At 41.8% G+C, this 14,813-nt stretch overlaps 1 protein-coding gene across 14 annotated transcripts in view; it reads right to left on the bottom strand.

The window, feature by feature from the left end:
- The window catches only part of rap1gapa (RAP1 GTPase activating protein a), a 477,305-nt gene that overhangs the window by 133,504 nt on the left and 328,988 nt on the right, over positions 1–14,813 (bottom strand). For all 14 annotated transcript variants that reach the window (XM_067970459.1, XM_067970460.1, XM_067970461.1 and 11 more), the window contains one exon: positions 1,953–2,046. Coding sequence is in view for 8 of the 14 variants with exons in the window: in XM_067970466.1 (XP_067826567.1) it covers positions 1,953–2,046 (94 nt within the window). In the remaining 6 variants the exon portion in view is untranslated. The remainder of the gene's footprint in view (positions 1–1,952; positions 2,047–14,813) is intronic.

The following is a 14,813-nucleotide window of genomic DNA, read 5'->3' as shown; positions in this document are numbered from 1 at the left end:
GTTAGCCCCCACTCCCGGCCCGCCTCCCCATAAATATCGGGGCCTTAGCTTTAACCTGAACGCTTTAGTCCAGTGTGTTATTTACTACCTTTTGGAGAAGAACATCCCAGGTGACCCCCAATGCATTATAACTAGAGGGCAATTCTTAATCCTACGGCATCTTGTATAAAGATGCAGGTTTTTTTTTAGGAGGCATGGTCTACTTATGGAAATTGCCTTTTTGCCGTGAGCACAAATCAAAAGTGTTGGGAGAAAGCCTTAATTGCACCAGTACAGTATACGGGAGGTATCAGTCTGCAACCAGTGCCAGCAATGTTCAGCTGCACTGCCACCTCTGCATCATTCTTTAGGCAGGCAAGCAGAACTATGTGCATGTATGCTTTCACATGTGCACAGAGCAGGTCTCATCAAAGTATAAAAGCAAGTTAATTTTTAATGAAACGTGCCTCTTCCATCACCATCGAGGCAATGAATCAGCTGGGTCTCAGTAAACATCAAACATTTAAAAGTGGAGTTCAAAGTCCCCAGATGTGCTTCTCATAAAAATTTGCTTTGCATCAGTTGCAGTTGTACCGCATCCAACGCAGAGCTAAATGCTGAGAGACTGCCTCCTGGAGGTGATATCAGATCTCAGTAAGCAGTACACCATCAGTTCATTGCCCTCGATCCCCAGTAAGAAACCACAACATAAAAGTTTTTAAAAAGTGAAAACAGTCTCTGGCATTCTGCTGTGTTATGTTCAAATTTTAATAACTGAGAAGAACTGAGTAGCTCATCAGCCTCTTTCAATCGTTAAAGCTCTCACTGAAGGCTCTGGGCAGTCCTCCATGAATGCATTTGTTCAGCCCCACCAGCCCATATTGGTGTTTATCCTCCAGACGAGCAGTGGTCCTAATTCCATATGCCTGCTCTGTTCCCATATGCCTTTATTCCCCTTTCCTTCAACCACCTATCTAATCTATTCTTAAATGATGACATGGTGTCTGCTGCCATCGTTAATTCTGGTAGTTCAGCCCATTGCCTCTTTCAAACCTCTTGTGTAAAACTGTTTCTTCTGTTATCTCCTAAATCTCTTACATTTAATCTTATATATATGACCTCTTGTTCTAGACTCCTCAGCCTCAGGAAACAGTCTGTTTCTATTTAGTATGTATCATCCCTTCCTAATTTTAAACACCTCTTTAAAATCACCCTGTCATCTCCTCTGTTCCAATGCAAACAGACCCAATTTTGCCATGTTTATCTTCATATCTGTATTTCCTCAAAGCAGGCAGCCACCCAGTGAATCTGTGCAGTGCCCTTTCCATTTGGCTCAACGTCTTCCACAGTGTGCAACCCAAAATCTGCACACACCACTCCAACTGTGGCCTTACTAAAAGGTTTTATATAGAATCACCATTGCATCTTGATTTTTATATTCTTGTCATAAAACCCAGCATTCCATTAGCTTTTTGGGGCAGTTTAAACATGGGCATTGTGAACATGGCTCCCCACTCACGCTGTTGTGTGAACAGTTACTGAAACTGTTGGTGGGGGTTATAATGCTGCATTGGCCTTACAGCACAGCCACCCAGTAGCAGCTCTGTCTTTGGCCGCAGAACTACAAGGTAAATGTGTCTCGACTGCCTTTGGAGGCACCAAGACCCATGTGAAGATGTGGTTTTCCATGGGACCTCTGGAGGCAGCAGTGCTAAAGCAACAAGATAAATGGCGGTGGTCATCACCAGCTATGATATTCTACTGGCTTTGAGCATGGAGTGTTTGTCTTTTGGATGACCTGCATGGACATCCTGCAGCCATTGGGTGTGGTGCAGCAACCAGAAACGAAAGTTACAAATGAGACTTTCAAACAACATAAGCGTGCCCAGTTTTCCTGTTGGTGCAGTACAAATGGGACAGTTGTGTAAACTATTCACAATGCACAAGTGACAAGATATTTCAGAGTCTCCTACCTTGAGATACGGTCGGGCTGAGTACGGTGGCTGTGGTTCTGGACTTGGTGGTTCTAATGAATTGGAGATATTGTGTTCCCCTCCATCATGCTTCCTGTATGAAGAAAATAAATTATTGGCTTGGCACAACAATGTTTGTCCCCCATTTTCTCTCTTTTTAAATTTCCTCCCCTGTTCTCCTGGGTACAATTCTACAAGACCTAGTCAACCTACAGTACCTGAAGTGGTCATTCTTCAGGAAGCCCAGTTAGTCAGCAGACCACCTGACCGTGTGAAAATCATGACCGAGTCCAATCCTCTCCTGACCCAGTTGAGTACTGATGGAAAGAATTTGTTGGTACGTGGGTGATGGGAGGTGTAGTGCATGGAGCAGTGGATGCAGCTAATGGCGTAGCTGGTAGGAGACACCACTTGACAGTTGACCTCACTCACCTTGACCAACGTGGCAAAGCATTGAACTTCTTCCTGCACTGCATGCATGTTCATGGTGCGGTGCGCCTAGCATTGACTTTGCCCCCTCGCTGCCTCTCACTGTCTTTTGGCCATACGTCTGGAGGGCCACTTGGCCCCCTCCACCCCAGGCGGATATAGGATGTCCCTCCTTCTGTCCCCCTCTTGCACCAAGGCCTGTAGTGCATCATCCGAGAACCTTGGTGCATGCACTCTCACAGGCCTGGTACCAACTCAGATCGGCAGATTGGTGAGGTCTGGCATGCAGATTGTAGGATGTGGGATTTAGTAGTGCGCAGCCTTTATTCAACATTTTAACATAACCCATCAGTTCGTAAACATAGGGACAGGAGCTGCATCTGTGTTTTGCATGTGCGATGTCTGATATCCCTTCGGACTCCGTGCAGACAGCAGACTTTCAGCATATAACAGGTACTCAGTTTCTTTAAGAGATTTTTTAAGAGACAGCCTGCCTTTAAGAGATTGGGCTCCCCCTGCTGGTGGAAAGTGCAAATTGCATAGAATCCTCAATGTTGATTTCCAATGCAGCTTGCAGGTAAGTCCTCAGGCCTGACGAAAGTCTCCTCCTGCCTGCGCAGGGGCCATTGGGCGTGAGGTAATAGCAGATCGTGCTACCCCCACCCAAAAACAGGCTCTATCCAATTTTTCCCCCTATATGTCTCAATACCCCTCCAGGCAATGGGACTATCAAGGGAGTTCGGTTTGATGAAACTGTATTCAAATATTTGCAACATTGCAAGGTCCCTTTGTACTTTAATAATAGTCTAAAATGATCAATATTTTTCTTTGATTTCATCCACATTGCTTTTTTTCCCCCCCATTCAAGTCAATTTTGTTTGTTAGTAAAATTATCCTAACTGCCCTCTTGGGTTTCAATGTAATCAGCAAGGGGGGTTTAACTGAACAGCTGAAAGATTTATTGCTGAGTCTGTGCTAAATCATTGTTTCAAGCCCAAATGCAGAATTCTAGACCCTTAATAGACTAGCAGGTTTTGGTCAATGGGGTTCTTTATCATTTAAAATAATTGCATGATGCCTCATTAAGCACTGTAACTTGATTTGCACTTTGCAAAATACTGAAACATTGTAACAATGAGATTAAAATTATAATGGTGAATTTTCCTTCCCCCATTATAAGACTGATGGATCTAGTATTAATTTGATACATTTTACACTACAAGACGTTCACTTTTGAATCCCCAAGATTATCGTAATAAGGCTGAGATTCATCGTAGAAGAGCACAGCAGAAAGGCTGAGATAACCCAGTTGGAGTTCTTGTTACGGTACAGAAATGCTGCCACAGTGCAAAAAATTTATTCAACCTTTTAACAGCTTTGATAATCCTGTGTACTTTCAGCTTCTGCTAATGGCCATCACCAGAAACATCTACCAAATATCCCAGTGGGATCTTTGGAACATTTACAGATAAAATATAACATAACCGTACATTGCTTAGGCAAAACAAATCTAAATATGCAAAAACCTTCACCTGTACTCTGAGATTTTTAACCAAAACCTTGCTGCAGGTGTAAGGCAAACAATGATTCAACTTCACTTACTTTGTTGAAGTAGATTTTGAAGTATGATTTTTTTTTAAAAACTCGTGCGGTGCCAGACAGGTCGGGTGGTACCACTGCAGAGATTCGAACCAGCTTTTAGAATGAGCAGCACAACCTTGGCCCTCAGTCGCAGCTGAAAGCTCAGAGCGATAAACTCCTGTTAAAATCAGCAGCACGCACTACTGGTGAGGAGAGAAAAAGCCACACACTCCGCACACACACGCTGTTTCCCCAGAAATGGAGATTGCCCAGCAAAGCACACACCATTTGAGCATTTGCTTAGCATTCATTATGCGTGGCTTAATTAAGCAGACCGCTCCAGAAAGAATGCTGCCATAGCAACGGGTTTTGGGATTCAGCATCAGACCTAGACATTTGTGGGGGGGGGGCGGGGGGAAAGAACACAAACAGAGAGCAAAAGGTATTGACAGGTTATGGTTCCTCAGGGCTGCTTCAGCTGTACTATCCTGGATGCTATACCCATGCAAGAGAACAGTAATTACAACCTCACCAAGAGCACAGATAAAGCCAGCAGATGCAGGGGCTAATCTTTAATAGCATCAAGTTTCATTAATATTACATAGGCATTTCTCTAGAGGACATTGCCTGGATTTTCATTCGCAATAGAAGCTTTTCACGTAGAGAACAAATTCTCAAGGAGATGGCAACTGAGGAGATGGAGCTTTCAGATTTAAAAAAATGTACAGAAGTGCGTACAAATTTATCGATTTTTGCAAGGGATTGCTGTGTGAGAAAATGTGCATTTCTTTCCAGTTTACACCTATGACTGACATCAGGCAGCCATAGCAGGGAAGTGGATCATTACCTGAAAAACACATTTCATTTGTTATCTTTAACAGTCACAGAGAAGAAGGACTTTCCTAAATTTTAGGATGGTGCCAGCACAGACTAAATTACGGCAGCACTGCAGCATTTACGTAACGGATCATAAAACAGATTATATGTGTGATTTGAAAAAACAAAGCCAACTAAACTTTAAAGTTAAGAAACATTAATTGCTGCAATTAATCAAATGTTTGATACAAATTAAAGAAACAATGTGATTATGGAGTTTCTATTAATGGCATCATATTTTCTCCATTTCCTGCCAATAATTGTTCTCAGAAGCATATAATTATAAAAAGCAGGTAATTCAGGAACAGAGTGAATTTGCATTGAAGTGAGAGCAAACTCGAAGACAGAGCGACAGCAAAAGCAACAGGGATAGAGAATGAATGAATGAATGAATGAGAGAACCTTTGTCTGCACGGTCAAAACCACATTCGCAGACATCGCCAAACATGCGTACAAATGTTTTAACACACAAGTCCCAAGTGTTCAACACTTTTTTCCCTCCTCCCCACAAGAGACTTAAAATGTAAATTAACACTGCAAAGGGTACGACTTGTTTTTGCCTCGAAAGAAAAGCTCCAGTACAAGCACTAGCAGGGCCACCCACAGCCATTGTGGAAGCACTGATGTGGAGTGTTAAGATGTTTCAGGCAGCACCCACATCTGGTGACCAACTCACTGCCTGCACCTAATTGCTGCAATAAATCCAACCTGTACAACAAGCCTCCTCCGTAGGTCACTCTCCTTACATATTCAGGCTGCAATCAATACAGCCCCAGCGATAATATTTCAGTTATAGAGTCTGAATTTCTAGACTCATGAACAAGTAACTCTAGTAGTTAACGGAAAGAATAAAGTACTTGCATTTATATAGCACCTTTCGTGATCTCAGGACGTTCCAAAGTGCTTCACAGCCAATGAATTACATTTGAAGTTTAGTCACTGTTGCATTGTAGGAAACACGGCAGCCAATTTGCATGCAGCTAGCTCCCACAAACAGCAATAAAATAAATGATCAGATAATCTGTTTTAGTGATGTTGGTTGAGGGAGTAGCTTTTAGATTTTTCCCTTACCCTTTTGACTCTCCCTGCCACATGCACCGTACCACAGCTGAGAGCACAGGCAAGCAACAACCTGCTCCCAAGCGTCAAGAAACATCCAGCAGCCGCCTGCAATGATTCACCCTTTTGATTTGCTCTCTCACCATCAGTAGGGGAAATCAGCAACTCAACATGCAGTGACTCTTGGGAGTGTACATCCACAATGCCCTGCCCCTCACAATCTTACATAGAATTACACTGAATTTTACAGCAGTGAAACAGGCCATTTGGCCCAACAGGTCAATATCAGAGTTTATGCTCCACACCAGCCTCATCTCACCTTACTTCATCTCACCCTATCAACATCTCCTTTATGTACTTATCTAGCTTCCCCTTAAATGCATCTATGCCATTCGCCTCAACTACTCCATGTGGTCGCGAGTTCCACATTCTCACCATTCTCTGGGCAAAGAAGAAACTGTTTAGAGTAAGAGGATGGAGGGGAGTAATTGCATTCCAATGATAATTGTTTGGTTTAAATTTCACCTATCATTGTGGAAGTGGCTTCAGGGCCACTGCACCCAGCTGGAGCCGAGATGGGATTTTCTTTTAAATATTACTCAATCTTTGAGTGAAGTGAGCCAATTAGATTAATTTAATCTCTGCTCATTTTGCTATAAACCTGGCAATTGGTAGGGCAGTTAGTGAATATAAATCGTATGAAGGGTAGCTAGGAGGGGTTTGGACCCAATATAAGCCTGTGCCCAAGGCAGACTATGTAAACTCATGGCAATACGGGGGTGCTAGTGTAGTGGTTATGTTACTGGACTAGTAACCCAGAGAACGCAAGTTCAAATCCCATCGTGGCAGTTTGAGAATTTGAATTGAGTTTTGAACAATTAAATCTAGAAATTAAAAACTTGACCTCAGTAAAAGTGACCATGAAGCTGCTGGATTATTGTAATAGGGAAGGAAATCTGCCCTCCTTATCTGTTATGGCCTATATGTGACACCAGTCCCACACCAACATGGTTGACTCTGATGTGGCCTAACAAGCCCCTCATCAGTTGTATCAAACCACTATCTGCAAGGGTTCAAAAAGGCCTCCCCCCATCTTCTAAGGTGCCTACAACTAGGGGTGGACAATAAATGCTGGCCTTACCTGAGAATTAATTAAAATAATAGGTTTTGTTAGCTCTAGAGGGGAAATTAAATCAATGACAAGGTTACCCCAATGGGAAGCCCAATTTGATACAGGGAACCAGACACACTTGCTAATATCAACCAACCTCTGATAGAAACCAGTCATTAGAAATGACAATAGGCACTGTGACAGTCACCATTTTGTCAAATATAAGTATACAAAGCAGCAGCTCAGTGTTAAACAGCGGTGAAGCACATTCTCTGAGTGATTGGCTGAAAATGTCAGTATATAAGGAGAGTGGGAAAAAGTGACATGGATAATTTCCAAACTTCATCATCATCTGGAAGGGGACCTCACCATGGGTTTGCAGTTTGCTGAAGGGAGAATATTGAGGCATGGAAGGAAGTCTCTAAATTATTTAAACAAGCATTCTCCCTCCTCCCCGTAAATATCGGAGCCATTAACTCTGTTTCTCTCTCCACAGATGCTGCCTGACCTGTTGAGGGTTCCCAGTATTTTCTGTTTTTCTTCCAAATATATATGTGTTAGCTCACCAATTTCTAGCAAACTAAAACACTGCAACAATAATTCTTGCTTGGCATAAGTAACTTCAACAGCAAGCAGCACTTGTACTTTTATTAAATCAATGTTAGAACCAATTTATTGCTTCATATACTCCTGGCCAGTGTAAAGTGATCTGTTAAGTACATTGTATACAACTGCAAAATGGGACTTTATTGTTATGAGAGTCTAAAGTACAGTCCCAAGGAAATAAGGAGTTTAAAAGCATATAATTTTTCTTTCACTGCAATGCTGACATTGCTCTTCTCTCACTAGCCCCATTCAGAACAGAGAATGACATCAAATTCACATTTTGCTGCTCTGAATCAGTCAGCACTCTGCCACTTCTTCCTGATTGTTGATGGTGCAGTTTGCCAGTTCTTGGGATAAAGAATTTCATCAGTGCCCAAGGAAGGTAAAAGTTTGCAGACCATTCAAGTTGAATATGGATTCAGATTGGTTTCAATTGAAAGTTAAACTTATATTATAAGAGCACATCCCAATATTGTCTCTAACACTGCATCTCATTAACACATCTTCTTTAAAAAAAATGTAGAGGAATGAATTCATGGCTAATTGAGCTGTCATTTTTAATGCAGATGGGCTGAGGGAGTACTGCAGCTTGTTCTTACCCATCTGGAGTCAAACTGTTTGACAGAGAATGCTCAATGCAGGAACAGGCACACTGGATGCAGCACTGAGCTCATGACTAGAGGTGACCTGGAGATAGTAGAGATAACCAGGACTGGCTGCCTTCAAGGATAATTTCCCTGACCCTTTTCCATTTGTCTTTTATTTAGGGGACAAGGACAAATATTGTGCTTAATAAAAAAAGACTGAAGTGTAGTGTTTATTTACATTAGAACATTTTGATGAGTTCTTGATTTGTAGCCAAAATGACTACCTCATTCACTGTACATTGGTCACCTCACAGCTTCTCCTAGACTGAGAAATCTGGAACACATCCACAGATGTCTTATGCTGTTGGAAGGACCATTCTGTTTCTATTGCCAACATGGTCATGAATAGAAATTAAAGCAAATCACTTTTCCCCATCACTTCAGGCGTCAGGAATAGTTCATTTCATACAATTCAAGATAGACCATCACTTTCAGTCACCTTGGCGAATGATGTAATCAAGAGTTAAAGAGCAACTACCCATATACATGGTTCACCTTCCGAACTCAATTGCAGAGTCCCTTCCCTATTGCTATTATTATGTTCTCTCTGCTTAATGTCTTCTACGCCATTTGCTTTATCGACATTACGGTGACACCTGTTACTGATTTTTATAATGGTTTCTTCAACACCATTTCTCAGAAAGGATAATGATGTTTGACTAAAGATATATTTTTATCTTGTTCTCTCTTCTCACCTTGCTCTTGTACCTTCATTTACCGATAAGATCAAAGAGCAAACAACTGTCTGGAGCTGCAGGAAGCACAGTGCCAGTGCAGTAATGTTAAATTGGTTCCTCGTTTTACATACAAATTAGTTATTACAGCGCATCATCATTTATTATAAAAAGAGCTGTCACCATTTTCAAACACTAAGTGCGTGTGATTGATCTATCCATTAAATTTTAATAATGTAAAGTTCCACTGATTTTGGTGTTATTATAAGATTGTGTTGCACATCATGAAATAAGCTGATGACTGTGAGGCTTCTGCATAATACAAGTTTGCGCAGTCCCAGTCCAGCCCGACTCGGCATGGGCTCACAGCACACTCTAACCATGGTTTAAAGGCGATTGGCAATCACAGTCAGAGGGGTCACAGGATTGTGCTTGTAGGAAAAGGAAAATACCATGCCAGTGCAGTACGGGGATTCTTCTACATTTGGTGTGGCGGAAGAGTAGAAGGGAGTTTTACAATGCATTGGACTTTATTATACTTCACCTAGGAGTGCTCGATACTGGAAAAGAGAAAAGGGAATGGGGAAAGGGAAAGGAAATGGGACTAAGTTGCTAGCTGTTTGAGGCATGATGGGCCAAATAGCTTCCTGTACAATTCTATGCTGCCTGAAATGGCAGAGCGTTCTATTTTCCAAACATCCCTCACCTTGAGCACAAAATTCATAAAACATAGTTTAAACAAAAAAGAAAATATAGATTTTATTGAGGACTTGGTAGTGTATTAGGCAGCACATTGGCCCTGAAATTTCCTTGGGGATTCTGTTGTACTCCTGCTATAACTGTGTCAGAACCAACCGGAAACCGGGACCCAGTTGTGCCAGGTCTCTGCCATACCCAGGATTTCCAAGGCAGTTTTTTTAAGGGACGGAAACTCTGTCCACTCCTTTCAAGGCAAATGATGTCAAGGGATGGCCCCAGAGTCAGGGACTCCCAACGCTGGGAATTCCTGCTTCCCTGGTTCAGTCAGGACCTGGTGTGTTGAGCGACATGAGAGGCACTGAATTCCTGTTGGGTGGAACTGAGCCCCAGATAAGCAGCCTGACCCCATGAAGACTGGAGGAATAACAAACAAAATCAGGATCACCCTCCTTGCACGGGGTGGGGGCCAAGGGAACACTGCATGGGGTTGGAGGGGCCTGGACAACCGATAGTGATATTTATGCCTGCTGACCTCATGCAAATGAGGCAGACTCCTACCAATCCCACAAACTCTGGCAGGGTCCGATGTTGAAGATTAGAAGTAAGATAGCCTAATGACAAAGCTTTTACTTGCATCGTGTCCACGAGGGGTGAGAAGGGTGCTTGAGGATGGTGCCTATCTAAGACTAAACACAACAGTAGAAATTATGCCCTGTACCATTAGGAGTGAATGAATCCATAGAAAAAGGAAAAGAAACACATTAATTTTTGTAATAATTAGCTAGCTTAGGCAGGTTAATCTCTCAGAAGAAAGGAACACCCAAGCAAACAAGGCAACTGTTCCATCTTTCTATAATAAACATGCTTCATTATCATCGCAACTTGTAAGCAATAAGTATCACGACGAGGCAGATTTGGCTGCTGAAAGGACCCGTGGCCATATGGGACATTAAACCTTCCACAGTCCAGAAGTATGAAAAAGTTTGAATATAAGATTTTGAAATTTGAAGAAAATATTTAGCCTAAAGCTGATTTACTGTTTGCCAAACAGGCTCATGCTCTGTTCTGGTTCCATTTCAATTTACTGTTGCCAAATGGGCTCATGTTCTGTTCTCATTTCAATTCAGTGTTTCTAGTTGCCCTGAATAGATCTGTTGGGATAACAGAAGTAGTGACTGCCTTCAGCAATTTTACGAGCCAGTTAAATCTTTTTGCCGCCAGCTACAGGGACAAACAGCACCAGGAGTTCTTATAATATTATTAATGTAAATAGTATTTTCAAGTCAATCTCTTCAGTCCCGATAGGTCAAAGTAATGATGTCTTATAGCACAATAGAAGCTTGACTGAGAGCTAACCTATATATGTAACCCTGCAATAGTGTAGCGGAGATGGAACACTTTCAACCCCTCAGTCTCTTCTGGATTTGAACCCAGACCCAGCTTTGAAAGGAAAGTGTGCTAACCTAATGCATCTCATTGCAGGACCAAAAACTCAAAGATATTTCCTTTTTAATGCTGTGTATGTTTAAAAGCACCTGGACAAACCCCTGACATCAGGGGGTTTTATTGAAATTCTATTGAAACAAGAGTTTTGACCATGGTAATTCATTTCTTGTGTGAATAGGTCTTATAGCTGGACAAGGAAGAGGTATACTTCAGAGTCTGGAGTAAGATGAATCAAGTATCATGGTGGGGCCCATCACCTACAGAAGAGCCAACTTTATAGATGGCGTGGGCTTAAGCTCGGCCTGGGACATCTTAGTGGGGAGGTACCTCTGGTTGATTTTACTGAAAAAGGAACAGGGACTACATGGAGAATTTGGGACAGAGCAAGTGATATTTTCTCCTTGCAACTTGAAAGGTAAGTGTTTGTGCGTCCATACTCTGATTTAAAATTTAAAGCTATAATTTTGGTGAGCAGTTTTTGTAACACACTTGTACACGTTGAAGCAGAGTTTGACTCAGCAATCTAATCTACATGGGTAATTATTAGAATTTGGCATTAGGAAACCTAGGTGGAGGGCAAAGACCTAAACTGCGGAACAGCACCAATGCTGAAAGGAGTAGGAGAGGAGGATAGTAAATAAGCACGTTGGGAATTTCCTCAGGGGGTTTTCCAGATCGGACGGTGTAACTTTAGCAGAAGATCGGAGGAAATCCACCAAAATAGCAGAAGCTGATCAGGAACAACCTCGAGGAAATTCCCGCTGATAGTGTGCAGGAGGAAGAGTGTGGAGAACAGTATATTTGGAAAAGAGAGAGAGGAAAGTTCAGGGAAACAATAACCATAGTTGTATTGATTAAAATAAAGAATACAAGTTAAGTTTTAATCAGCGAAGATTGGTTCTAGTGTTTTATCCAGCAGATTGATACATTTATCTTCCACTGTTACATTATGAAACATCCCTGATTTATTCAGCAACCGAGCTCCCAATAGGAAGTCTCGTTCAATGGAAACGCAGGCCAGAGAGCATTGAGGCCCATCTCTGACCAATGCTATCAATGAGCACAGGATCACTGAATTTCTGTTAAACTTTAACTCTAAACTCATCAAATTTAGCACACACAATTTATTAGCGCTAGTAAATCTGAGAGTACAAAATTGATTTCTTGAAGCCAAAGTATTACAGGGCCTGAGGTTATACACTCTGTGCTTATACATGTAACGTATGACATGACAACTCAAAATTGCTACTCCAAAAATTATGCCAAACTTACTGAGACTGCCTATGCTGTTACCATTGGCTAAAGTAACTAAATAATTTCTTGGCTATTCAGAAAGAATGAAATTCGCCTGCTGTTCTGCATTTATAGGAATGAAAGCACATTTTGCATTTACTCTCTAGTGCTTCAAAGGTCACTTCGATCACTTTTCCAACATATCGAAGACAGAACAATCATTGGTCATTATTTAAGCCATCACAGCAGACAGCATCGAACTGGAAGAACAATGGACCTGCTACAAGACTTTCTCAAAAAGCTGTGATCTTCAAGCTCATTAATTACTGGCAGAAGATCGCTTTCTTACTCTGATCTCTTCTCCCCCATTTTATTGTTGTACTTTTAGTTCCTTTTTATTGTTACACACTATCTTCCTGTTGGTTCTCAGCGTGGAGGTTGGTGAGTTCAGCATTGGTTTCCTGTTGAATTCTTGCAGTTGTGCAATATTTTCAAGTGCGGTATACAGATTTTTGAATGCAGACTTAACCAATGCTTGCTGAACCAAGGCTGTTTGGATCATGCCCCCATGTGTCACTAGGGCCAAATTGTTACACTTCTTTCATGGCTCACACTCACACTCACACTCACACTCACACTCACACTCACACTCACACTCACACTCACACTCACACTCACACTCACACTCACACTCACACTCCATTTTGAATATAAAAGATAGCAAAAGTTTACTTGTTGTAAACAGCTCAGTGTCTAATTTTACTGCCGCCAACTGATGTGAAGCAAAAGATTTACAGTGACAGTAGTGTGACTATAAGCACATGATGTCCTCCAGGTGGTACTTCAACCACATGCACATGTACAGAGCTAACCAGTAAACAGTGCTTCAACACTGAACTGAAACAATTTGAAACCCAATAAAATGTATTGGCTTCAAAGATTCATCACACATAATCACAGCTATATTTTTCTAATAGCAAAACCTAGGTGAAGGACCAGGCTGCATAGTGTCAGACAACACCAAGGTTGTAAAGAGCAGGAGAGGAGATGGGATAAATCAAGTCACGTGACAGCAAACTTAAACTTTAAAAGTCTGTGAATGGGCAAGTAAAGCATGCCTGAAGGAGGTAAAGAGTTCCACAGTTTCAGTCCTTGATAAGGAACGAGTTCGAGTAGGAGACAGTGCAGGAAGTCTTGATTTCAATGTAGTGAGAATGAAGGGCAGAGGAATAGAGTGTGGGACTGTGCATTTGAAGTTTAGGAAGAAGAGAAGAAAATTCACAGAAGCCATATTAATTGATAAACATGTTAATATTACGAATAGTTGTCAACAGTATTAGAGAATCGCAAAGCAAAACAGAGACTCTTTTATCTCACTTAATCATCAATTACCCACCAGGTGACAATAACAATCAGTAATTTGGAAAGGAAGGAGGTTGAGGATTGACTGCATAGACAGACACGTGACAGGTATCTGCCTGCCTCTGTTTATAAGCCCTATTGAAATGGATGAAAAAGATGAATAATATCTATGCTATCATCTGATTCAGAACTGCATCAATGTTGCATTAAGGAAGGTGTTTGATGCAGATTTCAATGATGAAAATATCACGTTCTTTGTTGTCTGAAGTTTGGAAATATATTCCCTTTAACTCAATGTTATTACAAGGATAATAATATCCCCCAAAACTTGGCTTGTGTTTATGTTCTTTACAAGTTTCAACACTTTATAAATGAATGTATCTTTATAATGAAAGGGTAGATGTAGAGAAAATGTTTCCACTTGTGGGGTACCCAAAACTAGAGGTCATCAATATAAAATAGTCACTAATAAATCAAAGAGGGAATTCAGGAGAAACTTCTTTACCCAAAGAGTGGTAAGAATGTGGAACATGCTACCACAAGGAGTTGAGGTGACCAGCATAGATACATTTAAGGGGAAGCTAGATAAACACATGAGGGAGAAAGGAATAGAAGGATATGCTGATAGGGTTAAATGAAGAGAGGTGGGAGGAGGTTTGTGTGATGGCTTCCCAGTGGCTCCTGCAGGAAAGTGCATGTGTGTGGGTGAGAACAGGATCAGGCTTGGCTGTAATTACTCTCCGTTAACACTGACTTTCGAGGCTCACTCACGAAGAATAGCCAGTCGAGTGAGGTGACGGAGGGCAGCCGTAGACCTGTACCCCCAGCCTTCAGGAGAGGAGGGGCAAAACTGGGGTTCAGTAGGATTTCGTGGATGGGAAGAGGGGAGTCTAGGGCTGCAGAAGCCCAAACAAAAATAAGTTTTACACTTATCTTAACGGGCCTCCCCTGGGTGTCTGCCAGGTTTTACTGAGCGAGGCATCCACTCCACTCAGTGGGCAGTTAAAATTGCTTCGGAGTCCGACGGAAATGATGGGACCCCGATTTGCAAATATTTCTAAGACTCCCGCCCGAGTCCGGAGAGTATCACAATTGCCCAAGAAAACAGCAGTGTTAAAATAGCCGCGGGGCGGGGAAC

The sequence above is a fragment of the Heptranchias perlo genome, chromosome 32 (genome assembly GCF_035084215.1).
Source record: "Heptranchias perlo isolate sHepPer1 chromosome 32, sHepPer1.hap1, whole genome shotgun sequence".
NCBI classification, from domain to species: Eukaryota; Metazoa; Chordata; class Chondrichthyes; order Hexanchiformes; family Hexanchidae; genus Heptranchias; species Heptranchias perlo.
Note: the sequence above shows the minus strand (reverse complement) of the source record. Positions and strands in the feature narration are given on the sequence as shown.